This window comes from Drosophila teissieri, chromosome 2R (assembly GCF_016746235.2).
Source record: "Drosophila teissieri strain GT53w chromosome 2R, Prin_Dtei_1.1, whole genome shotgun sequence".
Taxonomy (NCBI): domain Eukaryota; kingdom Metazoa; phylum Arthropoda; class Insecta; order Diptera; family Drosophilidae; genus Drosophila; species Drosophila teissieri.
Genome location: NC_053030.1, coordinates 23,223,299 through 23,250,670, shown reverse-complemented (window position 1 = coordinate 23,250,670; position 27,372 = coordinate 23,223,299). Strand labels below are relative to the sequence as shown.

The 27,372-nt window shown below is 49.2% G+C and overlaps 2 protein-coding genes across 3 annotated transcripts in view; one reads left to right on the top strand and one right to left on the bottom strand.

The window, feature by feature from the left end:
• Positions 1 to 296: 296 nt before the first annotated feature.
• Positions 297 to 13,863, bottom strand: LOC122612341 (ubiquitin carboxyl-terminal hydrolase 31). 2 transcript variants are annotated; one of them, XM_043785888.1, is made up of 6 exons: positions 12,799 to 13,863; positions 4,390 to 4,635; positions 4,061 to 4,330; positions 2,170 to 3,985; positions 1,309 to 2,108; positions 297 to 1,244 (listed from the first exon to the last, which is right to left on the bottom strand). In XM_043785888.1, the coding sequence occupies exons 1-6, from the start codon at positions 13,387 to 13,389 to the stop codon at positions 1,194 to 1,196; spliced, it is 3,774 nt and encodes a 1,257-aa protein (XP_043641823.1). In that variant the 5' UTR covers positions 13,390 to 13,863; the 3' UTR covers positions 297 to 1,193. The 2 variants fall into 2 exon arrangements, with proteins under 2 accessions (XP_043641823.1, XP_043641824.1); XM_043785889.1 differs by lacking the exon at positions 12,799 to 13,863 and adding an exon at positions 5,889 to 6,002 and having other exon boundaries at positions 298 to 1,244.
• Positions 13,864 to 23,607: 9,744 nt separating this feature from the next.
• Positions 23,608 to 27,372, top strand: part of LOC122612340 — a 30,366-nt gene continuing 26,601 nt past the window's right edge. The window contains exon 1 of the mRNA XM_043785887.1: positions 23,608 to 25,419. Coding sequence (XP_043641822.1) covers positions 24,124 to 25,419 — 1,296 coding nt within the window. The 5' untranslated portion in view covers positions 23,608 to 24,123. The remainder of the gene's footprint in view (positions 25,420 to 27,372) is intronic.

Below are 27,372 nucleotides of genomic sequence, written 5' to 3'. Positions count from 1 at the left end.
TCTTTGGCCAAGGCGCTGCAGACGTTGAACCTCTGGCTGCTTTTAAGCCCGGTAAACTAGCCAGAGCATGAGAAAGTGGAAAGAAAGAAAGCTTTACTCTGAGTTTTGCATATTCTGAGAGAGCCAAGTACGAAGTCCATAACAGAAGTATACTTTCCGGCTGAATACGATGTAAAAAGGCTGTCGACTGAAATCTGGTTTTTTTCGTCAGTGATGAACCCTTCCTAGCCACAGCCAAGTGTTTTTTACGTTTTTATTAGTTCACTTCCAACTCGTACTTCATATTCAACAACTTCACGTTTATTTATGAATACAATGAACATTTTACACCGTAATAAAGTTCTTCCTCTCCAGAAAACAATGTGGTAGAGTCCTTAAACATTTTTTATCAATATAATGTTTTGGTGTAATGCTTTCGTCTACATATAGAATACATTATTTATAAAGTAATATATATGTTCGTATATAGATCCGCATTATAAACGATTCACAAAACGCAGCCCGACAACGTATCGAAAGAATCATATGCAGTTGTGCCAGAATTTTATGGTTGTGGAAAAGTTACAATCAGATAGATTAATGTAGAATTCAAAGTAATTGTAATTATAGAGAATACGTGTCCTTATATTTAGATCTATGCGCATAAATTTAGTCTGAAACTTGGTTTCATGTACAAAAAGCTAAACTTAGGCATGCCAAGCACTTCATCGTTACGTAAAAATCGTTAGGGAACTATACAAGAAGGTTAATAGGTTTTACGGAGAACTAAATCAAATCAAATTGTACTTCATTGTGTGGCTAAATTAATATCGGTAGTCGTTAGGTTAAAAAAATCTTCGTCGATTCAGTAAAATGTAAAGAAAACTAATCCTCGTCATTGGCTTTGAATTGCTGTCGAATAAATAGTCTAATGCTTATAGATTCTATTCAAGTTTCATTAAACTTTCAAACGTTATGCAGTATTGCAAGTATCGTATATATGAGTACGTATCTTAAAGTAAACAAAGTTGTATAACATCTTCATAATGCGTTTTGCTTATCGCTCGGGAGCTCCGGTTAAGAAATATCATATAAAGTAAACCTTAGGCTTATGGCTATAGTGCGTTTTTGTATATTCTTGTTTCGTCTTCGCTTTCATTTTCGGGTTTCATTTCTCTTTATGTCAACAATCCGAATGGATCATAATATCGCATCTAATTCTTGGGCGAAACAGTGATGAGTTTGTGTGGCGTCACGGGCGATATCTGTAACAGGATGTTTAAGTTTAGTAAGAATGTTTTTGTGTATCATACAACTATATCGACGTACCCAAAGGGACCTGCCCATGTACGAATCATCGTCATCTTCGATCAGTCCGGCTGTATGATGGTGACTCTGTTGGTCGATAAACAGCAGCGTGTCCTTGCTGCATGTGTTTGCCGACTTGCGTAGCAAGGATGATAGTGTCTCCGTGTAATTTGAACTTGTGGAAAACGAATGCCGAAGGCTCAGACTGGCCGCCGCCTGCTGCTGTTGATGGTGCGTGGCATTCTCTACGGCTGACACGCTGCTCCTAGATCCGTGCCATTGATGGTTGTGTAGCACATGTCGCGATAATTGCAAGCTGGACGACAGCTGCGACGTATTTCCATTTCCATTGAAAAGAGCTGGTGCGGCGTTCATGTGGCCGTTGAACTTGCTTTGCAGAGTAGATGCCGCGGTCACTGAAGTACTCAATGATCGCGGCGAGGAGCGTGAAGAGAGCGAGCTTTCCGAGGAGGAAGAGCTGGACGAAGAGCTCACATGGCCATTGGTCTTGGGCTCGACGGTTGGTTCGCTCACATCTGGGACTTCGGAGAGTTCGTCTTCCTTCTTAACGGACTCCTCCTTTTTCTCCTGTCCAGGCTCGGGGCAATCTTCATCCATGGCAAATATAGGCGTGGCTTCCTCTACCTCTACCTCCACCTCCACCTTACTTGGTTCATCCTTAGCTGCTGGATTTGCCTCCGCCTTGCTGGTCTCACTTAAACTGGTGTCTACATCTGCATCGGCATATGCCAGTTCCTCAATACGTAGATCACATGGAACCGATGTCTTTTCTTCAACAGCGTCTGGGCATTCTTCAGTAACTGAAATAAGAGCGAAGTTCAAGATTAAAATATATCCTAATATATTTTCGGTAAAATTTACCTTTCGCCTTCTCTTGGCAAATTATGGGTATGTCCACCGGCTTGGACTGGGCCTTCTCCGCTACTGCTGCCGCAGGAGTTTCGGTGGTTTCCTCCAACTTGAGCGGCTCCTTCTCCTTTCCTGACGTCGATGATGCGGACGATGATGGGGCTGGGGCAATTCGCGATACCCAGTGATCTCCGGAGTTCGAACTGGAACCAGAACACTCGCCTGCATCTACACTGCGTCGCTGGTAGAAGAGCATGTAGGCCTCGTTATTGATGATGTCCTGCTCAATGTCGTCCTCCGGGACCTTGCTCACTCGCTGGTCGTCGAACTTATACCACTGGCGGTCGTACGGATTCTTGCAGGCGGCCGTATAATGGCCCGTTTCCAAAGTATCGCCTTGATGGTAGCACACGGCGTAGAGGTCGTACCGCGTGTCCTTTGCGTCGCTGCGCGAGTTAAGTGTGGAGGAGCGCGAGTCACCGGAACGAGCCTTCTTCCAGGGATTCGAGCCCAGACCAAGTCCAAGTCCTAGTCCCGTTCCCATACCCAACGAGCTGCTCGCGCTTTCATGCACGCCACGTGCCAAGTGCGGTGACATGTCGAAGGCGGTCAGTGGAAATTTGACCATTGTTGTCAGCTTTGCCGCTTGAGGACCCTTAGACTGATGTTGCCGGAAACGCTTGAAGTGCACCACCAGGATGTCGGGAAGCGACCACAGACCCAGCGTCTTCACTACGGGAAGGTATTGCTGGCAGTGTGGACAGCGCCAGGCATCCTCGGCACTCAGGGTCTCTGCCTTGGTGTAGTGCTCCAGGCACTGCTCCAAAGTCAGCGAGGCTGTGTCGCTCGGTTTGCTGGCACTGAGACGCGCAACGCTTTCGTGTTCCACGACGGCTTCTTCCGTGTCCTGCTGTTTACTGATAAAGTGTGCCTCGGGCGAACTCCACTCGAGAAGAAGCTTTATGTGCTGGGGTCCTGCCTCGGAGGACAGCACGGAAAGCGCCATGTCGATCATCTCGGTAAGCAGCGGGTGCTCCACCTGCTCCAGATAGGTATCAGGATCTGCGGAGGGATCTTGCAGCCGAATGCGGAACATCTCGTTAAGTGGCGTGGCATAGGAGAACACCTCTGGCTTGAGCAGGGGCGCCATTTCGCGGAGCATTCGTTTTTGCAGATCCTGGTATGAGCAGTCACGAGGTGCCTTCATGCTGAAGGGGGCTCCAAAGCGGCTTATGTCGGCGCCATCCTTCGCTCGGTATACGTTGGCCACTAGGAGCAACAGGTCCGCCTGCGATTGAGCTGCAGCAGGAGCAGGAGCCACTGCTGTTGGAGCAGCCTTATCCCCCGTCTCTGGAGGAGTAGCAGCCTTGGGAACAGGAGTTGCCTCCGGCACCTCGATGCAGTAAATGGTTTCAATGCTAGATAGCGTCTCCACGGGCTGTGTGTCGTAAAAAACGCGCGTGAATCCCTCGGCGTTTAAGTCAACCAGGACCATTCGCGATCCCTCGATGCCCGTGTCTGCCTGAAGCTGCTCGCGTAGCGCTACTATCGGGGATCCGGCTGGGACTCGCAAGCCCATCCTCACCTGACGTGGGAGCTGCTTCATGTAGACCACCGTGACGAATATCGTCTGCTGGGTGAGCTGCGGCAGCTGCACGGAGATGCAGTGGAAGGGGTCGAAGGTGTTTGACTGCTTCTCGCAGCGCGGGCAGGTAAGCGATGAGCGGAACTGGGCCTGGAACACGGCCTGGACGAAGCTGTTGTTGCACCGGATGTGGTTGGCCAGCGTCTCGGCGGCGATCACCTCATCCGAACGGCCGTACGAGTTCTGCAATGGATTATGAAATAAGAGTTAGTTGCTTTATCCGAAAATGCGGTTGCCGCCAACTGGAATTTCGCCTACCTTGAGGCTTTTGTAACGCCGCTTGCTGGCGGTGTTGAGGTCCTCGTGCACCTTGTCGAGCAACCAAAAGAGAAACTCCTGGGCATCGTGTTGCGTCGAGCTGCGGAACTGCGTTCCGTACCGATCTACCACTGCCTTAAAGCTGGTGCTGTGGTCACTCTCGTTCTTGCAGGTCCACAGCGCCTTCAGCACGTTGGCCAGCTGCTCGGTGAGCTCTCCCTTGGTGCCGAACTTTCGCGAGTTGATCTTGTTGCGCCGCTTGAGGTCAGCCTGTGAGGAAAGGTTGAGGATTATATGGTGTTATGGAGTTATCTACGAAATATATTTACCTTGTACTGATCCAAGACAAAGTACTCGGCCAGGATGTCTGTGTGACTGAGGCACTGCAGCACCGCGTTCATAAAGCAAGTGTTCCCGTGGTTCTTCAGTCCCATTACACCTGGGGTCTGATCCGCCGGCCACTGATAGCCTCCGATGGGGGGCACTCGCTCGCCGCCGCCTGGTCCTCCTCCTCCTCCTCCTCCGCCGCCGCCCGCCGAAGCTGCCGGGCCCGATGGCTGTCCATGTTTGTTCGCCTGGGGAGGGAAAAGGGGAGAGCTGTGTTAGTCGCTGCGGAGTACCAATTGTACCGACTGGTGAAGGATCTCGTTACTAGATCACACTGGAGTGCAGTGGAGTAGACTGGGGCAATTGGCGTTGGCTGATTGGGTTTCAATTTCGTCGCCAATTAAAAATTGTTTAGCGCTGCGAGCAGCCATCAATTTGCGGTAAATGAAGAAATATTTAGAAAACAAGGCGAAAAAGAAAGGCTTGTAGGTAAATACTCTACTCTACATCAGCTATGGGTAGATAATTTCGATAATCAGATATGTTAAAGCTTCCGCGAATCAGCTTTACTGCTATGCAAATATTTAATGAACCAATTAGAAGTGCATATTTAGGGAGGGCGAGTGATTGGGCTCAATGGTGTGGAAAATTTCGGTGCTAATCAAAAAAGAAATCGAAATTACTTCCATGCGATGAGGGAGGTGTGTCTGATGTCTAGATCTCTACAGCTGCAAAAAATTCCGTAAAGCATAAATCAAACGAGAATCTTTATCAAACCGAACAATAGACCGAACAGTCTTTCGCTGAATGATCTCTAGCATTTACCCTTTGTGCAACTGGAGCTACTTCTCTCAAAGGTTTAGGATGTACGATATTACAAACCAGCCATGGAAACGCAACGAAAACTAATGGAATATGTGGCTGGGATTGAGTCTGTTTCGACGTGGCCGAGTGCCTTTAACAGCGTCGGTTGCGTTCAGCAATGAAATTTGGTGGATTATGAAATTGGCAGCCGCACTGGGAACTGAGTGTGCAGTTGGAGGTCAGTTGGCTGCCGGAGGTCAATGCTAAGTGGGTCTCCCAATTCCGCTATTTCCCAGCGCAATGCAAGACTCGGTGACGAAGGCAGGCAGACGGACAAAAGATGAGTAAGACTCTGGTAACGTCATCGTGCGATGCCAGAAAAAATATACCCGAAAATGTGTTGTACGAAAATATCAAACAAAAGCCAGCGAATAATGGATTCAATAGAGTCAACAAAAAGTGGGCAAAACAGCGACCGACCAAAATAAGCGCAAATCGAAAACAAAAACCCGTTTCTGAAAGCGAAACCCACGCAAACCTAAGAGGCAAAGAAATAGGCGGCCAGTGGTAAATTGGCCAAAAGGAAATAAATCTCTGTGTGGGATGGGCATGGATGTAGGGATGGTGATCATGACATTACCAGCGGGCTGTGCCATGCTTTGGACTGCAGCCCACCGATTACTGATTACGTTGGTACCTCTTTTCTGCGCCAGCATCCGGTGTAGAATGGCACAATTTCAATGAAGGCGATGCGATTCGCAGGCGAGTGCTGCTCCTCCGACTGCAGACGCGGCATTTCCAGGGGAGAAATGAGGAGATTGGTTAGCTTGGTCGACAGTTAGCACATATATTTACTCGCGTCACGCTTTCCGAAAAGTTCCCCAGCTCCTAAGTTCCCAAGTTCCCAAGTTCCCGAGTTCTCAAGACATTAGCCCGGATTTCGTTGTCTCATTCGCTTAAGCTTAGTGACACCACTGACTGGCCCCCCATCGTTGGCTTTGAATAATTGTTGCTTTTGTTGGCAATTTGACATTGAACTGACGTTGACTGCATCGAACAAATGCCATTTGTATGGTGATCTGTGGGGAAGTTGAGCGGGCGGGCAGTGACAGTGGCCACGTTGAATGTTGAATGGCGGCCAAGTGGCTGCTCGAGTGCTGGCCGGACAAAGGAAAGATGCCCTGCAAAGGGCACGAACTGGGGCCAAATTTAAGTGCCACCCCTCCCAGTGCCTGGAGCTTAAAGACTAAACCCCGGAGCACCAGGTTTTTAGCCTGCGATTGCCCGACACTAAGCGGATTTTCTTAATAATTAGAGGCGTGGCGCTGAGCTGAAAGGGTTCCGAGCTTAAGCAGCTCAGCTCATTAGACCCAGCCCGAAACCCAGTTGAAATGGCCGGCAGTGATGTAAACTGAGCCAAAGCCATCGCCTAAAACGGGGTCTATGATTTCGCGGCTGGAGCAGCGTCTCAATGAATAAATTGACTTGAATTTCTGCCCCAAACGCATGTCCAGAGCTTGTCTATATATACATAAATCTTCCCGTTGCTGTTCCCGTTTCGCATGCGAGTCTGCTGACCTAATCGCGGTGGTCATTTCTCACACAGCTGGAGCCAAAGCAGCAGACTCCGAGATGTTGCGCATACGCCGCGTTCGCCCGGCTTCCATTTGTACTTTTGTAGCTGGTTAATTGAGCCAGAAACGCGGAGGCATAGAATAAAAGTAGCCACTGGCCGACTGGCCACTGGCCACTTGTCTCAATTTGCGCCGGCAATTTTATCATCATCGTCATTATTATTTATAAATTTAAGCAAATTTCTCCCGTTTTGTTTGTCCGCGGATGAGTCGAGCAGTCAAGTGGCCCCAAATGTTTTTCTTTATATATCGAGTGTCCTCCTCAGTCCATCATCCCATGGCTTTGTTTACTCTTGCGTATTTCGCTTAACTTGATGTATCGAATTATTAGGCCTCGTCTCGTGTTCATTTAGCTTCTTCCCCGTTTTTTATTTATTCCAGCCAGCAAAAATTCCATTCCGCCGGAGCAAGTGTGTGCTCATGCGGCCAGAGCTCTTCTGATAAGACAGTGGAGCGGTGCGCGGCCGGGGGGAGGGGGCTGGAGCGGAGCGGAGCAGAGCGGTACTGCGCCAGATAACTTAAAAATATTGCACTGCACTCGAGTATTTGCTCGCCCTTACGTAAGCAACAGCAACATGCCGCTCCAGATGCAGATATATCTGTTGTGCAGTTACGTTTGCGTTTTTATTAAATAATTGTAAATAATTGAAGATAATTGCTGCTGATGTGGCTGCCACGGGGTTGTTATTACCTACGAGATCTTGGCCACAGCATGAATGAAATTGCCTTTTGGGCTGGGCACCAGAGAGGGAGAGATTCCGGTATGGAATCTCGGTTGGATCGAGAGCGGTCGTAGATCCGAGACCGAACCGAGTTCTCCTACCGGTTGGACGGCATTTTATTAATGGAACGCTCGAGCAGACTATTATTAGAGCTCAGTTGCCCCCATATATCTCCGCGCCTTATCGCCACCCATTCGTCAAGCGCCTAATCGCCAAATCGAGAAATCGCCAAGTCGCATTCGATACTCGGCCGTTCCGAGCTTTAGCTCTGAACTAAGCGATGGGTTCGATTTGCGTTCGCCAGCGATCACGTGACACCCGAGAGCGTACTACTAATGCATAACGTCACCATAATCATTGATTCCGGCCCGTCGGTCGTCTGTCCGTCGGAGGGTAAATCATTTTGGCGACTGAGATTTCGGAGCTGCCAGATAAGGTCTTCAAAAGGCGTTTGGCAAACAACCTGCTCCGGCTTTATGGGGCCATTGTCTCGCCAGAAGTAATCCTCGGTGTAGTCTCGCTGTTCCCACCTCCCAGTAAACCAATTAGATCCCCCGCTCAATATATATTTAATTATGTAAGTGGGGTACTCGCACGCCCATTTCGGAAGGGGCGCGATTACGTGGAGCAGAACGCGCGGCTCTGTCAAGGTTGCGCCTACAAAGGGGCTCTAATCAGGCCACCTTGCGAACACGCCGCTTATCAGAACCCAGAAACGAGTGCTCATATCTACATATACAGCTCGCGGCATGAGGATAGCTCTTTCTGGTTCATGGGGGTCTAGATTGGTGAACTGGCTCTACTTGATTAATAGCTGAACTTACGCAATGGCCAAGTGGTCAATACTTCATGAGCGACATTCCTTATTCCACTTATTGAAGTGTCCTGATCACTCAGTGATTAAGTGATTAAGAACCAGCTGAGCTAATTAAAAACTCAAGTGCGTCAATGATCCAATGATTCAAGGGTCCTCTAAGCTCACTTACTAAGCATGTACTCCGTCATTATGCTTCACAACTGGCTTTACACTAGTGATCGGCACTGTTTGTTGTGACTGCCGCTATGACTTCTGTCAACTTTAACTGATATCTGCCGTTCATGGAACCTCAACGTTTATTTTGAGACCTTTTCGGGCAAGGGCAAATCGCTTGACAGCAGACGAGCAGACCAGTGATAAATTTGCACTTTTCACTCGGACCTGCTGTCACATACGTACCACACATAATGGAATACTACGGATGGGAGGCCCCAGTGGAGCGGACTACTTGATGATGGTTTTTGGGGTGTTTGTGGGACTTTATAGCCATATATCATGGTGGGGCCAGCGGAGCAGTGCGTAATTAACTGCGGATGACGTGGATAATTTCTGGCTGCCGTCTGGGAACCAAGCAAACATAGAAGAGTAACTGCTATTTGGACACCCTAAGCGCTGAGCACATAATGCTATAATCCGGCGACATAGAGTGGACTACTATGTATACCCCCCGAAATTGGAATTAATTCTAAAATGATTGTTTATGAAAATAAACGTGGCGGGCCATGGAAGTACGAAAATAACTGCAAAGGCTAAAAATTCCGAAAACATTTTTTCAATTAGTTTGATCTCAATTGATTTTACCTTGAAAGCGAATTCAGCCAGAACGCCAGAACGGCAGAGTGAAAGAGTGAACGAGTGAACGAGAGGGAGAAATGGGGCCGAGCGGTACCGAAAACGTGCGGAGCAGCCCCAGCGACAGCAACAACAACTGCAGCATTAGGAATCGCACTGCGGGCACAAACAACAAACCATACAAACCGTAGACTATAGACAATAATTCGCACAGTTGTACAACAGCAAAGTTACGTGTGAGCCAGCGGGCGGAAATACGGAATACGAAATACAAATACAAATACAAAGACTACGAGTGCGCGAAAGGCCTCCCAGCCCCCGAGCCCCTTCTCCCTTCCTCCTACCCCGCTCGTGCTCTTGAAATATCATAGAAAATCAGCAAACAGAGGCGGTGGCGGCGGGGGGGGTCGGGGCTCTGGCGTTACGAACTAATCTTGCCATCAACAAGTGCACCAACAACAACGTCAGCATGAGACGCGCTTTTGGGTGGCAAAGCTAAAGCTACGGAAATGTACAAAACTGTTGCAGGCACTGAGCGAAACACACACGACATGCAACTCATGTGGCAGAGTAGTTCATGTTTAGGTAATTAGGTTGCTCAAAGGAATCCTGATACAAAAACTAACATCTCAGATCCTAAGTATATCGCAGTGACTAATGCCAGTTGCCACCTCTGGTTTCTCCGCGTGTACTTGCTTGCATGTGCGCCGTCTAACTCACGTGTTGTTTTTGGCGCCTTTGCAGTTGTTGTTGCTGAGATCGTCACACAGTGTCACTTTTGACTTTTACACCCCGCTTCCTGCCCTCCCCTCCCCTTCCCTTCCCACCCACCAACGGTGCCCAGTGGCATTTGCAATTTTTGGCATGCAATCTTTAATAAGCCATATTATTGCTGCCGTTTGCCAGTTTTCCCAGTTCTCGCAGCGCGATTTTGCTTTTCTTTCTTTTTGCATTTTGCATTTCGCTTTTCCGCCATTTGCGCCGCTTTTGTTGTTTTCCTGCAGCTATTCAAACTCAGCTTCTGAATAAAATCAATGCAAAGTGCGCGAAACGAGATGCCGAGTGCCAGAGGCATGAATCATAAATCAAAGTAGTTGTTTGCAATGTTTACAATGAGGTAAGCGCACAACAACCAACAACAGCCAACTCAACAATGCTCAATTGCCACATAATGTCATTAAGAAAATACTCACAGCCAAGGCAGTAATAAGTACTTGTTGCTCAGTTAACCGAGTATCCGAATATCAGGCCTCTTCGTGCCTTTTGTTGGTGAAAGGTGCCAAAAGACAAAAGCCAAGAGGTAAGAGGCAAGAGGCAGGGGCAAGACAACTACAACTGCACCTTGCCAAGTCTGCAAAGCCATAATGGCACAGTAAAAGCTGGCAGCTTGCAGCAGGCAAATCGGTCGAGTTTCCCATTGCAATCTGTCGGATGGAAGTGGATGTGGATTCACGAGGCGCTTTCATGGCAGAAACTACAGATACTGTAGTTTCATTGAGCTCTACGTGCTCCACCCCTCGAGTCGAAACACTCTGGCAAACACCCGCACTGATCACTCATTGCCGACTCGTTTTGAATGAAATTAAGTCTGTTTTCGTATGCGGTTATCGTTCTGGAATTCCGAGCGCTGAAAAGGTCAGCTGCACTACGGCCATAAGGTCTGCCCTCTACAATTAATCAAACTTTTACAGTCACACAGTCACAGTAGAGCCTCCGGCGACGAATCGTTCCATTTTATAAAATCAAACTAGAAATTTATAGCCATCTATAATCAGATTACGGCTTTAAGTTTAACGTTTAGTAAGCTTTGAAATATTTGTTTATTGCATCTCCTTTCGTATTACATTACTCGAATGTGTCAAGTGCCAGAAAATTCGAGACGCTAAGCTGCACTGTTTATAAATTGATACGCACACACTGGGGCGTCCAATGTGAGTATTATTAGATCAAATTCAATTCCAGCAGCCTCGCGTTGCAGCGCTATCGCTTTCTGGAGGGGATCTGGAGGGGATCGGGGGCGACTGGCGGGCGGAGTGTGTCATTGCGCCGTGCACTTGTCTTCAGCGCTTCAGTTGTCGCTTTCCCCACTTTGTGGAGCTGTCTTCTCCGACGCAAGCGTGGCACACTGGTTGGCAGTTGGTAGCTGTGCGCCCCAGCAGCCCGGAGTTCCCGATCCCCGATCCCCGGTTCACCCGGTCCGTCATTAAGTGCTGTCTCGCTCCAGCAGCTCACGACCTGAAAAACTCTTGTTTTTCGGACTGTGTGTGCGTGTGCGTGTGTGTGTGTGTGTTTGCGTTTGCCTGTTTGTTTATTATAGCCCGAACGGAGCAACAAATGTTGGCAACATTTACACAAAATTGTTTGAACAATTGCTGTCTGCGAAACAAAAGGCGCCCACCTACACCTAGTTACAGACCCCCGGAACCCCGCCACTCCAGAAGCACAACAAAAATTATGATAATAATGAGACAGCAATTGTTTAAAAATAAAATTAATTTCCATGCCCCGTCCTCGCGTATGGTAATCGTAAATTGCCGCTGAAGAGCGTAGAACATTTGAGATACACTTCAAAAAAGCGGAATCCGCTGTATTTATAGTTGTGTAAACAAAGGCTTTTTATCCGTCGAACGGAATGTGTGAACAAAGACTGCGGCGGCTATACCATATAGATTAACATACCGAAACTCCCTGGAGGAGGAGGAGGAGGAGGTGGCGGCCAGCCAAAGTCCCAATAAGCCGCTTTTTGGACTGATATACAATACACAACACGGCTCGGCTCCCTTATCACCGGTCACGCAAATTCTGACTCAGCACGGGTAGCACAACAAAAAGCTGGGCAAGCGAAGCGCTACGAAACAGAAACGTGGCAAGGGGCGATTCGTGCCCATTCTCCATTCCCCACCCGGTGGGTGGTGACTCCTTGCGGCACAAAAGACCCAGAGCCAGCAGCAGCAGCAGAATGGTGCCAAATCAGAGGCACTCCCATCCACATGCAGATGGAGATGTAGATGCAGAAGATGCCATGTGTCCGGCGAAGACAAAGAGCAGCGAGAGCAAAACAAAGCGGCCGATAACGCACTAAACGAAGATGCATTCCATGGAAGTGCTGCTGGACTCCTGATAAGGGGCATTGTGGCACTACACACCACGAAGTGCGGAATGCGGGGGATGCGGAGCTGGGAGATGCGCTCTAAGCAGCCCGCAGACAAAGCGAAGAAAGAAAGGTATACTAAGTGGAACTACATATATGAGCTTCGTTTATGCGCACCCATTAATCGCAGATAAACAGTTCATGTTACATATGTGATTCCATTTGAATGTAATTAAGCTACAAAGACTATTGCCTTAGGTAAAGGAAGTACACACCCTGAGAAGTGAATTGCCAGATAGAAACAACTGATTAGAGTGATTAGCCCTCTGCTACCCTAGTTAGTTACCCTCGATTTTTGATGTTATTTGTAAACTAATGCACTGCGTAAACAAGTGACCCGTTCAATTACAAGTCACAAGAGCAAGACATGAAATGTTTTGATGAGTAATAGTAATATAATCGAGTTGCATTGCTTGCTAAGCAAAAAGTCGTAAGGTACATTGTGAAATATCTGCTATTCGCCATAGCTTTCCACGCTTTTCCGGGCTTACCACGACATTCACCGTCGAACTCAGGTGCTGGGCGATCCGGTTGAGAAACTTCCTGAAGGACGAACGGCGCAGGGCACGCGTCCGCTTGCTGTTGTTGTTGCTACTGCTGTTGGTGTTGTTGTTGTTTCCATTGCTGGCGGTGGTGGAGTTGTTGTTGGCCGTATTGTTGTGGTTGCTGGTGGACGAAGTGAAGGGAGCCTCGTAGCTGCTGAGGGACACAATGCTCCCGCTCCTGCCACGCCCCCCGCCCACGCAGGACGAGATGGCGGTGTGGCTGCCACGCCGCTCCCTGCCCCCGCCCCCGGTATCCTTGCCGCTTCCGTTATCCTTTTCCGCTCCCGAGAACGACGTAACGGCCGCTGCCGTTTTGAACTTGCGCGTCCAACGGAAGGGATTGCGTGGCATGGAGAAGGTGCGGCGAATCTTTTTGGCGGCATTCGGCGTGCTCGTATCTGCTGCCGTGGTTGCTGCTTTTGTAGCTGGCGTAGTAGTAACTCCTCCTGCTACTGTTGCTGCTGTTGTTGTTGTTGTTGAGTGGGTGGTGGCGGCGTCGCCCTCGCTCTGCTCTCTTCGCTCCTTTGTCGTACCCATGCTGGTCTCGCTCTCGCTGTCCCGCTCTCTCGCGCACACACTGAACACTCTCAGATTTCGGTCACATATAAATTGGTATTAACGTATGAATTGCACGGACGCAGGACGTACTGTACTACTTAACTAGTGGCTAAAACTATCGCGAGTCCGAGGTTGACCTTTTAGCAGAGATTTCGCGGCCTCGTTATTGCACTTTTCCGATTTTCGCCTCACTGTTTCTCGGTTTTTGTGTCTGCCCCCACCTCTCTTTTCTTGCGCCGCTGGCTCTTCTTCTTGCTCGCTGACCCACTCCGCGACTCTTTTCCGCCTCTCACATGCAAATACTTTCACTTTTTCGGGCGGCGTCGGCTTTGCAGCAAAAAAATTGGCTGGTCGATGGTCGCGCGATCGAACCGTTTTTTATTTTGGGGCCGCGAGTGCGCTAGTATTATTAACAAACAAGAGTGTGATTGTTTCTGGCTGTTCAAAAATACCTTCGATGTGTCGAGTGTGACTGTTTCGCGTTTTGCAGAGTTTACCGTAGTCAAACCGACAGCTATCGATGTTTCCCGTCAGTGTGAACGTATTCTCCTGAGCAGCCACATTCAGTGTAATGGTTGGCAACGCGACTAGCGTTGGATTTCAAAGCAAATTATTACAATTTTTATTTAAGCAAAAGAGTATTTTTAAATGCAACCTGAGAGGTATAATGAATTCTTAAGTATTTGCTAGCAGTTGAAATTAACTTTCATAGTTTTTTATATTATATTCGATTACTTATCGATAAGTGACAGCACGCTTACATCTATCGGCAGAAATCGATAAGTAGAAGAAGTGCGGTCATTTCAAATGATGTACTTTAAAAGCAAGCGTATTATAAGTGACGTATTACGATATACTAATCAACCATTTTTGACTACCTAATTTATGCCAGCAATGCTGATAAATTACTTTACTACGCGTGGCATTTAAGGCGGAATTATGCCGTCAGGCACTCCGCGAAATTCGGCGCTTGCAAATGATATTCAAACACCCGTGATACTCCAGATTTACGACGGAGACAAAGCCACCGCCACCGGCGACGAGGACGGATGGACGGAGGGACGGAAGGCTCATGGCTCATGGCACAGTTTTACTTTCAGCACTTCAAACCCGATTAAGCACCTCATTTTATGTGTTATTTATCTACTGATTGGATGGCGATGTGTGGCGGAGGAGCCGATGCCCTCCAGCCTGTGTGGCTGGTCTATTGCCCTTGTTATTTTCCACTCGGGTGTTCGCCTTTCTTGCGAGCTCGCCCTTCCCATTAAAAGACGACGAAAATACGCGTATAAATGCCACATAAAACAATACAAAGAATAATAGGCCACCATTTTTCACCACCCCGCCCACGCCGACGGGCCACGCCCACTTCTGCGAGTCTGTCAGACAGCCACTCAGTCGGCGACACCTGTCAGGACCCCACTTCTCCCCACTGCTCCCCACTTTTTCCCACTTTCTCCCGCTTTCTCTCCGCAGGCGCGTATGTGCGTAGGCATAAAATAAATAAATAAAAAATTGACTACCAGACGAGGACCCACTGAGCCAGGAAAATAATATTATGTCGACCCATTGAAACGAGCATGATGTAATTTTCTTTTCCGTTAAGTTTCATTTGGTCGCTGAGTGAAAATGGCTTCCCCAAGCTGACACACACATTTCCTTTATGATTGCGGCGCAGGTGCTGCGTTTGAGCCATCGGCTCTGGACTGGCATTGACAATTTGCCATTTTGCCAATTTGCCAATTTGCTAATTTGCAATTGTAAACTCCCCTCGACAATCGACAATCGACACTCGACACTGCCTTAGTCTTAGTCCTGGTCTCAGTCTTGGTCCTGGCCGAATGACATAATTCCGCGGGATTCAATTATATTGCCATATTACATAAGCCGATTACAGCGATGATAACAAAGCATTAAACTCATTAGGAGACAGCGTGTGGGCGACCAGAGTGGGCTGAGTGGGTGGGTGGGGAATGGGGAGTGGGTGTGGGGAGTGGCAGTGACAGAGAGTCAAGATGAGATGGCAGCTGGCGAGGCCCATGCCCATTAAATGAACTTATCAATAAAAAAATGAAAGCGCCGGGGAGCAGCGGAAAAAAACAGCACACACCACCAGGAAAAGTACAGTGAGGACTCGTATTCATAGCCTGATTTATTCGAAGATGGTTACTCTATAGCAAGGGCGATGCTGATTTCAAGAAGATGACACCCATTTTCAGATCTTCTACAAAATATATGAAACTACGAGTCCCGTCAGACCTAGCGAAGCTCCTCTGTGCGAGGACAGCAAACAGGGAACGGAAAAAAGTCGAGAAAGACAATAAAGGCAAACAGAACATAAATTGAAGCAGGCCGCGCCAAATATCAACAAAAGCTTGCCCAGTGGGTGGCAAACACACCCGCAAACACAATGCGCCACCCAGCCCAAAAAATAAAAGAGAGATATAGATAGAGTGTGAGAGAGAGAGAGCGTGGGGGTGGGGGTGCGAAGCAAAGGCGATATCGCATATCAAGAAAAATCACAGCCAACAAAAAACCCCAAAATTAAATGTCCCCAGCGGACATCCGAAAATGAAGGCACGGGTACTTCGTGGGAGCTGGAATGAAAAATGATTGACTTTTATGGGGTAGCGCATAGTCGGTCTTTAACATAATATTTGTCATAAAATTAAGGGCTGCACAGGACGAAGAGAGAGAGAGAGAGAGGGCGAGAGAGGGTGAGAGGGGGAGAGGCAAACATTGTCGTACAAAATTTGCTAAATGCCGGCACGCAGGAAGAGCTTCCTCTTGGCCGAGGCACAAAAGTTCATGCAGTTCACAAATTGTGCACATCGGCACACGCACACACATGCGCCCACTTCCGGTTAAAATAATAATGCCAGAGGGGGAGGGGGGTGGTGGGTGGTGCGTGAGGAAGGACGATAGCTACCAACAAAAGCAATAATTATGGCAAACGAGTTTGCCTCGTCTTACGCCTTTTGTGGCCCATTTTCCTGCTTTGACAGAAGCCTTAACCTACAAAGATGTTCCTCCTTCCGCCCGCACCCCCAAACAGCCACCCCCCAACAGCCCCAAACCCCACCCACTCTGCAGCGCAGAGAGACACCCAATGCCTTTGCATTTGCCTTTGCTTTTGCTTCTGCTGTCATGTTCGAGCAACAAAGCCATCGAAGCTGCCCCTTCAGCCCCCGCCGAAGAAGCCGACTATTGTTGGCCAGCTACCGAGGAAAACCTCCCAGCCACCCCTACTTCCTCCCATCCTCCCATCCACCTATCCACCCCACCATCCCCCACCGCCGATATCAGTGTGTGTGTGTGTGTGTGCAGGAAATTTCGTTTTATGCGCGAGACAAATCGCACCTTATTATGTGGGGCGCGCATGTGTGTGTCCGTGTGAGTGGGTGGCAATAAGGGGCTTGTGCAGACATTCGGTGGCTTGGTTGCTGGGTTGATCGGTGGGTTGGTGGGTTGGTTGGTGTGTGCGTTGCGACTTTGCGACGAGCCATTATCCACACTCATGCACCCACGCTCCAGCTATGGCTTTATCACCCAACAACAACGACGAACAGCCGCACACCCACAGGAATTTACATTTTACGTCCTGCATATGTGTGCCAATTGCCAGCTTGTTGGCGAGGGGTGTGAGCGGTGGCCAAAACGGTTGGCCAGCGGATGCGCCACTCGTCCTTGTTCACTTCATCACGTTTGATGCCCCGCAAAGTAACTCCAAGGAATAAGGAATACTCAGGAACTGATGCCACATTGTATGAAGATCGAAATGCCATTATTCGGTTGATTTGTATTGAAAACTGGCAACACATGTGATTCCTTCCCAAGTGATTGCTTCTTCGCATTGATGGGCTGATTGGGGTTGTTTGATAAGGCGGTTCTCTTAGTATTAGTCATGACTGTCCCAATTACTCGAGCTATGAATATGCAGTACAAACCTCGCAGTAAACTCCCCCATTTGCGGAGACAGTAACCTATTTCCGCTAACCGTCTTCCAAATCCGACTTGGTTTTTATAGCGCGCACTTAAGCGTATCTCCATCGCCATCTCCAATCTCGAATGGCTGGCAGTTTGCAGTTCGTAGCGGGCACAATTATCAGATGGCAGGATCCATTTGTGGGTCACAGGATTACAGGCGAGTCTGCGTCCGATTTCCAATCTGAATCTGAGTCTGAGTCTGAGTTGGAGTCTGAGTCATAGTCATCGTCATCATCGATAAGCGCCGAGCATTAGTTTAGTTTCCCTTTTGCCTTCCAGCGCTTCCTTTGCAGGAAAAGAAACAGAAAAGGCGAAACAAGGAAGCAGCCCAAGAAGCGGCTGTCGACGGCTCAAAGCTCCTTTTTGGACTCAAAGTACGGTCGAACTTCCTTGGGCTGAACTGCTACATTAAGGGAATACTCAGAAATCACGGTGCGTGGAAACCACTTTTGAAACTGTGTAAGAGCACGCAACAATACAAGCAATCCATTTCGAGGAAAATCCATCTTCTCGTGTGATATTGTGGTTAATTCAACTAAGAGTGGAGTAAACAGGCTTTCACTACGATTTTTTGTCTCATGTGGTTTGAACTCTTCAGAGGATCGATTTATCGAAGCTTGACTGTGTTTTTTGGCGGCATTGTTTGTGTTTGCCTTTGTTTTCTGGGGCGTGGTGGGTGGTGGTGGGTGGTGGAGGACTCTCTGTGCATCCGCTCGCCGCGTGACTTGCCCGAGGGATTGGATCTGGAGCCAGGCCTGGGAGGACGAGGGGATGTCCTGCCGCCGCCTCCCCTTATCACATTGTTTGGCCGCTTTGTGCCTGCGCGAAATTTCATTCACAAAACTTGCCTCTGCCGCCCGCCGCTTGTGTGTGTGCGTGTGTGTGTGAGCTTTCTTTTTCGTTTGCTCTTCGTGGTGCGTGTGCAAAAGGGAATAAAATAAATAAAGTGAGCAGAGCGCCTTGTGCCAGCAAGGACTGCGCAAAATCCTTGCCGCCCCTCCGCCTCCGCCTCCGCCACCGCCACCGCCTCCCCGCCGTGGCCTTCCATTCCATTCCGCTCCGCTCCTCTCGTTTCGTTTCGATTCGTTTGCTTTCGTTTTGGTCAGGCGACGTCCTTGTAACGGATGTATCTGAACGGCTGAGCGTCGCAGCTACCTTGGCACGCTCGCAGCCGAGGACCCAACTGCCAAACTGCCGAACTGCAAAACTGCCAAACTGGGAAAGTGCGAAATGGCGAAATTGCGAAACTGCGAAACTGCGAGACTGCGAGATTGCGAAACTGGGAAGCTGCGGAATTGGCAAACTGACTGAGGCGACTGAGGCTGAAACTGAAACTAAGAAACCGAAGCTGGCACCGAAATTGAAGAGGATGCTGCCCCGACGTGCGACGCGATGCGATTGGATGCTCAACTTGCCCAACTGTCAGATGCGGCGACGATAACGAGTCTGATTCTGATTCTGACTCGAGAGCAGTGCCACCCACCCACTCCTCCTTCAACCTGTCCTGGTAATGCACTCGATGGCATCCCGCCAGGCAGAGGGCTTGGGTATCAATCAGCCAGGCAGCCAGCTCTGCAAGCGGGGAATAATCGGTTTAATTAATCAGCCGAAAATGTATTCCTTTTTGGGCAGGAGACAGTCGCAGGATTGTCTAGGATACGCTCGATGAAAATAGGCTTATCTGTACAGCACAAGTACGGAGCTTTACTTGATTGATATTAGTTAAATTTAACAAAAATAGCTGCATTTAGTATTCGTTATGTTATTTAGAGATACAGCTTTGAAAGAGTATCCAGGACTCTTTCTATCGCTGGCATATTCCCTAGTTGCTGGCATTATTTTGTTATTTGTGCTGGCATTTTGGATTTGTTTTCCATTTTCTCAGTGCCTCTCGCATCCTCTCAAACTCAAACTTAAACACAATCGCACATACACATATACACACACGCACGCACACACACTTTCGCTCGCCGCAAATTTTCTTGAGGGTTATTCCGTTTCTTATCAATTTCTGCACGCACACCGACATGCGAGTCAGTGTTCTTGGCTGTCAGTGTGTGTGGGTGCTCCTGTCCGTGTCCGTGCGTGTGTGTGGGTGTGTGTATGGGTGTGGGTGTTGGTGTGCGCCCGCATAAGTTTGACACATTCATATCCACGCCACAAACACACAAGCGGCAGTGAGCCATCTTCGGAGTGCTCGATGTCCTGGCACTTTCACTCTCCTCGTGGCTCCCTGGCTCCTTCGCTTCTGTGTCCTTTGTTCCTTGGCCGCTTGGCTGCTTGGCTGCCTGGTGTCTTGGCTGCTTGGTTTCTTGGTTCCCTGGCCGCTTCTCGGGTGGTGTGTTTGGGTCTGGTCTCGGGTCCTTCTCCGCTCGTCCTGTTGTCCTTGCATGTGTCACAGTTATTGATTGGAATGCGCATAAATTGAAGCAAACTGCTTTCCAAGCCAAATGATTCCCCCGCTTCCGCCTGCCGCCTGCCGCCGGCCTGCCTCTTATATAGTAATCTTTGTATTTTTTCGATTTCTGTTTGTTTTGCTTCCCACTTCACTTGGTCACTTTCCCTCGAATCGGCTCGGGTGTGGCTAATATGGCCTGTCCTGGCCAGGCTTTCCAAGGACTAGGCCTCCCCTTTGATTTGTCGTGGCAGTTACTTAAGTTAATTACCAAAAAGAAAACTTAATAATTCAAGTGCTGTCTGTCCACCCCATCCTGTGGCCCGACTGACTAACCGCCAACTATTGAGTGAGTGCCTGTTCCTAGACCCACTTCCTCCGGTTCCACGGATTCAGCTGCTGTCGAGTGTCTGCCTGAAGGTCGGCGTGGCCTTGGATACTTGGATGTTTGGATGCGAGGATGCGAGGATGCTTGACTGCTCGGATAGTCATCGCAGTTGGACAGCCGGCGAGAGTTTGGCAGAAATGTGCATCAAATTGCTCATCAGCTCGGTGGAATGGCGAGAAATGATTTTCGAAAACAACTCAATGAATTCTTAAACTGATTAATGGATAATCGCGAACTGCTGAAGCCTTTCTATTCGATTGATATTTTGTACCGCTTTCCCATTTTACTTCTCGAAAATATCCATTTAAGTTGTATATTGTGGTATTTATTAAACACACAAGTACACGCAATTGATTTGCGTATTTAAAGCAATATGCAATTACTGCGCTGCTAATTGGCAATGAAGCAGCTGCAATCGGGACACTCGCCCAGAGGCTCCTGGCAATTATCCCTCCATCGACTGCGACAACATTCCGATTTCGAGTCCGAATCCGACTCCGACTCCGATTTGAGTGCGATCCGACTCCGGCTGACTTTGGCTAAGCTGGCGGGCGAAACTAAAACACGTCGAGTGGGATTAAACGACATTATAGGGTATTACACATTTAGGCCAAGTGAGACAAAGACAAAACGCCATAACGAAATGCGCACACAAAAGCCAGAGACCGAAAAGTAAAAGTGAAGGCGCATAGGGGGGCAGGGCGAGGGGCAGGACGAGGGACAGGACGAAATAGATGAGTCGAGTCAAGTGGGGGGCTTCGCAGTGACTCTCTCTCCGAATCCTTCTCCTGCTCCGCTGGTGTGATTAAGTGCCCTGCAGCAAGTAATTCTTCTTACTTCAACTCGAACTGGCCCCAAAAATGGGTTTTCGAAACGGCTGTTACTTAACAGCGCGCTAACAGCCCTGTTAGCGGGACAACTGGATGGGTCCTGGAAATCGACGGAGAGCGACGGCGCACGAGAGAGCGCACGGGAGAGCGCGCCGCTCTCCTTTGTCAGCTGCTGAGCCCTCGGGCGTGAGTTCGGCCGTGGATTCGGGTGGCTTCGGCTGCGACTCGGGTGCTTGTGGACCGCTCGCACATTCCAGTCGAGCGCCATCTGCAATGTGGCACAGTCAGTGCCGTTTGGGGCCATCAGCAGGAAGCAGGATTGTACGGTATTTGTCCTGCGACGTCGCGTCCACAAAAAACACACAAAGTCCTAGCCAGTAAAAACAGCAGCCATTGGCCAACGGCAGGCAGCCTCAGCTCTTCAGTGAATCAATCGGTATTCGGGTCCTTGGCGAAACTAACGAAACTAACGAAACTAACGAAATCAAACGAATCTAACCCAAATTTGTGGCTCGAATCGCAGTCAAATCGTAATCTTAGCCGAAAAAAGCAAAGAATCGAGCAGGAAAATCTGCCAAGCATAACTCTCGAGCTCTGCTGCCTACCACGCCCCCCGCCTTGGGCCGTGGGCCGTGGGTCCCCGCCCACACAAGCGAAACAACACGGCCGTTGATGCTGCGCTCTACGGGAAATAAGAAGAGGAAGAAATAGAGTCCCCCTTCCCCCCTCCCCCTCACCGTGTATATAGTACATATTTACCTATTTACATAGGTAAAGCGCATAGGTAACCCCGAGTATTTGCCACTCGAGAAAGTGTTCCCCAAGTGCTTTCGAACTCGTTAATTCGCCAAAGAAAACGGACGGTTGCCCCAGCTTTCGCTGTTATATAACGCAAAAATGAATGTCCCCCCGATTCGGGGAGTTTTTCGCTTTTGCTCGTCCCTGAAGTGCCGCTGCCGTTCGATTGGCAGTGGATAAGAAAAACAAAAAACCCAAAACCCAGAAGCGAAGCCCCAAAAAAACCCAAAAACCCGAAAACCCAAAACCCGCTGAGGAGTGTTCCAAAGTTTTTCGTGCTACGTTCCGGGCTTATATAAGCGGCTGTTGTACTGAAACGAAAGGATCCACAGCCAGCACACGCACCATCGAAAAAAAGAGAAAATCCTTATACATATACAGCCAGCCAGCCACGAGTGTGCGTGCGTGCGAGTGTGTGCGAGTGTGTGCGTCTGTGTGTGTGTGTGCGCAGTGTCAACGCAGCAAATAAAACAAAAGTGAAAGTTAACACACAAAGAGCGAAGGAAGAAAGCCTCCGCAAGGAAAGCAAAGAGGACAGTCGAGGATTTAAATGAAACGCGGAAAATGCTGATTTTTTATTTATTCACAGTCCTTTGTGGTCACACGTTCACGAGGGTTATTGAAAGGACATGAATGTGATTTGGGACTTTTTGTTCGTTTTCCAAAATATGCCTCGACTTCCACTTCTTGGACTCTTGGACTCTTGGCTCTAACACAAATACCAGCGCAGGGAAAAGGCCAGAGAGGCACACACGCATAGGCTTACCACCAATACAGAGAAAGGGGCGACTTCTTTTGGTCCTTCTGGCCCTGCTCTGCTTCCCCTCCCTCTGCTGCCTCGCCATCTTCTTGTTCTTGTTCCTAGCCAACTTCTTCTTCTTGGCTGAAATCCGAGAAAAGTGGTATGCGGAGTGCTTGCCTGGCCGCCCCAAGTAACTGCTCACACACACACAGGCTCACTCGCGCTCGCTGCCTCGCAGGACTGAAGAGGCGAGAGAGCGAGCGCACGTACGTGAGTCTGTGTGTGTGTGTGCGTGTGAGTGGGTGGGTGGCGAGAGAGCCACGGCTTACACCCACTCGCGCTCCTTGTGGATGGATCCCTGCGTTCGCTGTTTTTGTGTTTGCAGCGAAGCCAACAAAAACAACCAGCGGCTGAGCGGCTGAGAGAAAGCTGAAAGCAGAAAGCAGAAGCAGAGCAGCGAATTATATAAATTTCTTTGCATGCCCGTGTGCAAGTGTGCCTGTGTGTGCGTGTGTGTGTGTGTGTTAGATATACGGGACTTCCACGACCGTTTTTTCGGCTTTTTTCCTTCTTTGTGTGGTCTTTGCGTTCGCGTTCGCTCGGTTTTACCGTTCGAAAACTTCGGGAAAACCAAGCGCTAGTGAAAATGAAAATATGCAAGCCAATTGATGTAAATCACAACCAAAATGAGCTAAAAGTTATTAGTCCAAAAGCCTGGTATCGCGAAAAAGTTCCCGAATCATATTCATATCCATTAGCATTACCGTAATGAATTTCGAGAGAGCGAATAGCGCAAATAGAGCGCATTGGGAAACCGAGAGCGTGAGCGCACAAAACGTTTTCGAACATTAGCCCCCATTTTTTTTTGACTGAAAACACACACATTAATATCGGAAAAATGCCCCTAACAGTGCCTAACCAGCGATTCTTTGTCTTTGTGCAGATTTCTTAATTAATTAATAATAATGTGAGCAACCCAAGCCCAAATAATAATACAAAACCAAGAGCGAAAACCCAATTCAACGAAGCAAACGAATTTCAAAATGTCCAAGTCAAATTCCAATTCCAATTGCAATTCGAATTCCAAGGTTATTGTGCAACACCAGCAGCCACCACCACCAATCCAACAACAATAATCTACGTTAAATAAAATACCCAAATGAATACTATTATGCGAGTAACGGAGTAACGGAAAAGTAAAACGCTAAGCGCAGTGTGTTCGAAACCCAAAAATCGCGCTCCTCCACGCAGGTGACTTGGTGATTTGCATGCTAGCCAGTGATCAGCTGGAAGGGAACTGGGAACCTGGCTGCTGCGGATTCATGCCGCTGGATGTGGACGCAGGGCAGCAACTGAAGCTGGAGCGGCTCTGGCGGGAACAGAGGGAACAGAGGGATCAGACGGATCTGACGGATCGAGAGAGAGCCGATCGCCACCCAAGAATACCGCTCCGCAGCCCACACTACTGATGATGATGGGGCCATGAGCCCATCATTATTCGCATTGAATTGGAGTCGCAAGCGCGTCTCAAGCGGGCCTGCACCATGCTAGCACCGCCGAACCCGAGGTCAATATGCGGCCAGGACCCGGGCTGGTCGTGATGGCGCTTGCGTTTATTTCGGGGGCTCGGCGTGGCAGCAGCAGCAGCATCAGCTCAGCAACAGCAACACCAACAGCGGCAGCAACATCTGCAGCGGCAGCAGCAGCAGCGGCGGCAGCACAAACATCCGCAGCATCAACATCCGCAGCAGCAGCAGCAGCAGCAGCAAACACAGCAGGCGGCCGTAAAAGGGGCAGAAGTGGCGGCGGAGTCGGAGGCGGAGGAGTTGCAACCACGTTACCGTCCACTGGCGAGTCGTCGTCATCGTCATTCGTTCGCAGCTCTGGCTCATACCTGCTGCCCATCTTCCTGCCCCACCATCTCGACTTCGCGCTCCAGTTCCACCCACAACTGCCGCCGCGGGAGTACAGCCAGGACCAGGCCCACTCCGAGTCCTGGGCATCCTCGAGGATCGCGGACAGGCTTCAGCAGCGGCGACGACGACGCGAGAGCAGCAGCAGCAGGGATATAGCAGGTAGGGCAGGCGGAACAGGCGGTACAGGCGGGTCGGGAGCGGACCCAGGAGGTCTGGGAGTCACAGCCGGTCACAGCACCGAGTCAAGCGAGGCCAACAACCAGGAGGACGACGGCCAGGAGGATCGCGGCCTGACAGTGCAGTTCCCCTCGTCGCAGGCCTACGACGAGGACCAGGACATCTTTGCCCTGGTGGCCGAGGACGACCTGCTGTCCGAGGAGTCCTTCGATCGCCTGATCAAGCTCAACGAAGACGCCGACGAGGAGGACTACAATCTGCAGCAGCAGCAGCAGCAGCAGCACTTGCCGCAACACAAGCAGCAGCAACAGCAACCCGGAGCGGAAACGGAAATAGACACAGAGCCAGAGAGCGAGACGGAGACGGAGACGGAAACGGAGACGGAGACAGAGACAGAAGCGGAAGCGGAAAGAGAGACCGAACAGCAGCAGCAGGACGAGAGCCGACTGATTGATGAAGGTGTCCTGCAGCACAGCGACCACAGCAACAGCCACTCGAAGGAGTTCGCCATCAGCTACGATAACAACAATAACAAACGGGAGGCCAGCGGCCACATCCTTGATGCCCAGACGGCTCAGTTGATTGGCCACAAGGATAACACCGCGCCCGCCTTGGCCAGCACCGAGTCGGCAGGAGCCAGCAGCATCACCACATCCTTGCCAGCGCCCGTGGATCTGAAGAAGTCCATACTCGGGACTGCGACTTCGCTAACACGCCTTAATCCTTGGATATCAGCCTGTGATCTGGCACAGCCGGGCACAGGAACCGACTTGCAGGTGAGTTTGCCGGCTTATCGCCATTCCTCGTCCTTGTCCTCGGACCTCGATTCATCAATCCATCAATCCATCGGACTGACTGCCTTGCGGCTGGGATCTGTGCAGTCATCATCTGGGATTTCTGTGTCCCTGTTTCTCTGGCTCCTATTAAGAACTTAGTATTCACTTCGAGGAATATTCGGTTCTTTGTGAAGCTGAATCACTACCGTCTATTGCTAGATCTACAATATTTAGAATATATATGGTCTGGAATATTATGGTAAGCCATACATAAATCCTTGCTCCTAGTTACGAGTTACTACCATATTTTCCCAAGTGCATGGCTGTCAGGCCATCGACAACAGAGCCCGGCTTAAGTGCACACTAGTGCAGACACAAGGAACACGCACAAAGACCCACTCGAATGCATATACAAATTGTGTGCATTTCGAGGGACTCTCGAGCGATTCGACTGGCAGTGGTCTTTGGACAGTGGGACTTGGCCACATTGAAAGCAGCCGTCAATTATTGGCCAAGTCGATGGCATTCCCAGGGACACGGATGGTTGCCTACTGCTGAGCCCAAAACCAGGAGATTACTAGAATGCATGCCTTTAAGGTCGGCGGCAGTTCGGTAGACTGCAGCTTAGGTTGCCGCCAGAGGGGAAAACTGCCCACAAGGCCTTTTCCACATTATTAGAGCTGCTATAGAGGCAGCTACTTTCGGTTTGTTGGCTTGCCACTCAAACTGCCAAAGGAAAGTGATTTTTCGACGCTATATAGCCGAGTGTTCGCTGTGACAATTGTGCGCCAAATCTTCGGCCACTTCAAGAGCCACGACAGCTTCATCATGGCCGGAATCGTCATCATCGTCCTTTCCTCGCCGAAGTCATCAGCGGTAGTGCTGGCGACTGGCGAAACGTGCTGCAAATCAACGAGAATGCCCGGGTAATTGAGCCTGGCGGGGGAGTGGGAGGTGGAGAGGCAGGTGGAGGGAAGGACGAGGCACTAGCAAACACTTTCCAATTGATTTCCTTTTTTGCGGCTGGCTCGGTTTTGGTTGCGTGCCAAAAAACCCGGCCCACCAACCACTCACCTACGGAGGCCCAACTGCGGCAGCCGCCCACCCAATTGGCCTGCCAAGTGTAATTGAGATCCAGATATATTTATTAATGCATTCCACTCCTAATGCAAATTTAATTGAATCGAATAGGCGCTCGCCTTTCTCGCCTTTTTCGCCTGGGTTTCCTGGGTTCCGCCAGGACCGCAACTAAGTTGGATCTCGACTGACAGACAATTAGCTGCAACAATTAGCTGCAACCCAGTTCCAAATGGCGACTGCTTAAGCCAGTGCCACACTATTGATTTTCCAATCATTGGCTGGTCATTTAATTTCGACTGTCTGTCAGTCGGCCAGCCAACCAGCCGGCAATTAAGCAATTAAAATTATCAATCCGCTTTCAAGACCTAAATGGTGTGTCTAAAAAATAATTAAGCCTTTCACATCCAGTCCGATTTATAGGTTTATATCGCTCAGGCTAACTGCTACTTCATGGAAACTCTGGAAAGTAGGTCATTTCAAGAAGGACGCAATCAGAAATAGTCCTTTAACAAGTGATAGTTTGTCTTTGCTACACTTTTGATTGCTTCGCAAATGAAGCGATATATGCGTGTGGCATTCGATTCTATAGTATGATTATGATTAATGCGAGTTTGGATAATAATAAATGGCTTAATTTGAAGAGCTTCTCTGAATTTCCCACCGTCTTTTGGATTAAATGGAATGCTGCTTATATAGCTAAATCCAAATCATTCCTACTACAAAGACCAATGGGTTGTTGATCTTGTTTTCAAGGCCTAAGTTAGAATGATGTGTTAGGACCAAATAATCAATTGCCCTGTCAGCTTCTTTTTACTTTGTACAGTTTTAGGACAGCTCAGAGCGTCTAAAGCCCCTGATCGAATGGCAGCACAA